The 3,185-nt window shown below is 65.6% G+C and overlaps 1 protein-coding gene across 1 annotated transcript in view; it reads right to left on the minus strand.

Moving 5' to 3' along the window:
- Positions 1–347: 347 nt before the first annotated feature.
- The window catches only part of LOC123034399 (zinc finger protein 345-like), a 9,686-nt gene continuing 6,848 nt past the window's right edge, over positions 348–3,185 (minus strand). The window contains exon 4 of the mRNA XM_044451724.1: positions 348–1,876. Within this exon, the coding sequence (XP_044307659.1) occupies positions 348–1,876 (1,529 nt within the window). The remainder of the gene's footprint in view (positions 1,877–3,185) is intronic.

A 3,185-nucleotide genomic window follows, 5' to 3' on the forward strand; every position in this document is an offset into this window, starting at 1 on the left:
AAACCCTTGTGTTTGACCGAATGCTTTTTCCTGGATAAGGGGCCAGAGAAGAAAATTAGCTGAACCTTCCCCTCCCCTGATGGCACCCAAAATTAGCCTGACAGGGTTGTGTGCGACATCCTTTGTTCCTCAGAAATTAAAAGGGACCGTTGGGCTAACGAACACGCTGGACGGGAGCAGCCTCCAATGGACTTTGGATTGGGCTCCTACACCCAGGGCAGTCTGCTCAGGCACAGACTGAGAGTCTGCCAAGCTCGGGCTTGCCTCTGCCCCCGCACGGGGCCGCCACCGCCACCCCTGCCCACGGAGCCTCCTGCTCCACGGCAGGGACACGCCTGCCCGCCTCCTTAGCACGGCTCAGTCTTCTTGCACTGTGTCGGGGCGGGCACAAAGACAGTCTCCCCTGCCCGGTGGGCATGGCTGCGCAGGTGTCGGTACAAGTGGGAGGTGCCACGGAAGTGGCGCCCGCACTGGGGGCAGGGGAACGGCCTCTCGCCCACGCGCACGCACTGGTGCTTGAGCCGGGCCGAGGCGTCAGCACAGGGCTTGCCGCAGTCCCCACAGGCGCGGGCGGGGAGCTGCGCACCGCCCGGGTCGAGGTGGTGGGTGCGCTGGTGGCGCTGGAAGTGCAAGGTGCTGTTGAAGCTCTTGCCGCAGTCCGGGCAGATGTGGGGCTGGCCCCCGGCGTGGGTGCGCTGGTGCCGGTAGAGGTGCGAGGTGCGCCCGAAGCGCTTGCCGCAGTCCCCGCACGAGTAGGGCCTCTCGCCCGTGTGGATGCGCCGGTGCCGCTCCCAGTGCGAGCTCCAGGTGAAGCTCAGCCCGCACTCGCCGCAGTGGTAGGGCTTGTCGGCGGAGAGGTGCAGCTGCCGGTGCTGCGCCAGTTGGCTGCGGGTGCCGAAGCTCTGCCCGCACTCCCCGCAGCCGTAGGGCTTGTCGGCAGTGCCGTGCAGCCGGCGGTGGCGGGCCAGCTGCGAGCGCCCCCCAAAGCTCTGCCCGCACTCGGGGCACTGGTGGCTCTGGTCGCCGCCCATCAGGTGCAGGCGCTGGTGCTTCACCAGGGCCAGCCCGTCGGCGAAGGCCTTGCCGCAGAGGGTGCACTTGTAGGGCTTGCGGCCCCGGTGGGTGCGCTGGTGCTGGTCGAAGTGCAGCGTGGTGCTGAAGCTGCGCCCGCAGTAGGTGCAGATGTAGGCGCGGGTGACGTTGGCGGCCGCGTTGGTGCCGTGGGTGCGCTGGTGCCGGTAGAGGTGGGAGCTGCGGCTGAAGCGCTTGCCGCACTCGTTGCAGGGGTAGGGCTTCTCGCCCGTGTGGATGCGCAGGTGCCGGGCGAAGTGCGAGCTCCAGGAGAAGCTCTTGCCGCAGTCGCCGCACTGGAAGGGCAGGCGGCCCGTGTGCAGCCGCTGGTGGGTCACCAGCTCGGTGTTGCGGCGGAAGCAGCGGCCGCATTCGGCGCACTGGTAGGGCAGGCCCCGGGTGGGCATCAGGGCGGGGGCGGCCGGCACGGGGGCGGCGCTGGCGTTGCTGTGGGCCCGCTGGTGCCGGTAGAGGTTGGAGCTGACGTTGAAGCTCTTGCCGCAGTCGCTGCAGCGGAAGGGGCGCTCGCCGGTGTGCGTGCGCCGGTGCTTGCTGTAGTGCGAGCTGCAGCTGAAGACCTTGCCGCAGTCCTCGCACTCGTAGCCCTTCTGCAGGACCATGATGGGCGGGCCGTCCCCGGCCAGGACCTGGCCCCCGCCGACCTGCTGCACCACCCTCCAGCGCAGGCTCTTGCAGGGGCCGGGGACCATGGCGGCGTCCAGCTCCACCACCTCGGGGCCCTCCTGCTGCTGCACGTCCTCCTCCTCGCTCTCCTCCTCCTCCTCGCTGCCCAGTCCTTCACCTGCTGGCAGAGACAGAAAAGGCCGTGACCTTTCCAACGGCACCCCCTGCACCCGGGCTGGGGGACCCCTTCCACCCCGAGGGACAAGCTTCCCCTGGGGAAGGGCTCTTGGGGGCTGCAAACCGCTGGAAAGCAAAACAGGCAGGGATGAAATACAAACCGGAAGAGCAGCACTTCGTAGCTTAAGGCCAGTAAATAAGCCTTGGAAGAGGCTTCTCGGTGTTCTAGCAGGGAGCGGGAGATGCACACCGAAGCCGGGAGACCACCAAGCTGGACAGGGGATGAGGCCGCGAGAAGGGAGTGTGGCCACCCGGGGAACCCTGGAGGGTGGTATGAGGAGCTCAGGCGGGACAGAGTTGCCCCTGGGCCTCTGGTTCCCCACCCGATTTCTGTAGTGCATGGATTGCCAGCACAGGATGGTGGGAAGTGAACTCCCTGAGTCAGTCTTCAAAGCTGCCTGTCAGTCTTTGTTAGATTACTCCAAATCGCAGCTTTCCATTTTTTCAGGTTTCGAGACTTCATTGTTGTGCATTTGCACCCCTTCTGGTGCTCAAGCAACTGGCAGTGTCCCTCCGGCCAGGCTTTGCAGATGGATACGAAGAGGTGGTTACAAAATGATAAGCAGATCGGCAACAAACCAGGGCCTTCCTTGCCCCTCTGCAACCCTCACTCAAATCTGGGGCCAGTAAGCAGGGGGCCAGTGTAACCCTGCCACCCCCCCGCCCGACCCTTCACGAGCACAGCGAAGGGTCGCTCCTGCCCCAGAGCAGGCGGCTCCGCTGGATCAGCCAAGGCGGATAGTGCAGGAAAGGGCAATGTGACAAGCAGGCCCGACGCCAGAGAAAAACGCCTCTCGGCAGGGGAAGCATCCGGCTGGATCTTGAGCGTGAGAGAGAGCCGGCCCCTCGGTCGTCGCCTTGATGGTACAGCGCCCCTGGGTCAGTCCACGGACTGACCCACCGGCATCCCACCTGCCGGAGGAGGGACCGGCTCCGGACACGCGTGCCGAGGAGCCGCTCGGCTGCGCAAGGGAGGCCAGGCCTCAACACCCACGCCGGCCTCAGCGGGTCGCTCTCACGTGGAGCAGGACCGCTGAATGCTGGTGGCCTTCATGAGCCACCACCCTCTTCCAGGCCATTCTCCCTCAGCGTGACCACTCAGTGCCACCCGTGGCAAACAAGCGCCTGCAGAAAGACACTGTTCTTGGTCTGATCGTGGCTGAGCACCGTATCACACTATGTAGGCACAGATCTAGAGCTGGGGGAGGGGGGAGAGAGAGAGAGGCTAGGTACAGAGGGAGAGGAGAGGGGGG

The sequence above is a fragment of the Varanus komodoensis genome, unplaced genomic scaffold (genome assembly GCF_004798865.1).
Source record: "Varanus komodoensis strain SLA01 unplaced genomic scaffold, ASM479886v1 scaffold6_4, whole genome shotgun sequence".
Taxonomy (NCBI): domain Eukaryota; kingdom Metazoa; phylum Chordata; class Lepidosauria; order Squamata; family Varanidae; genus Varanus; species Varanus komodoensis.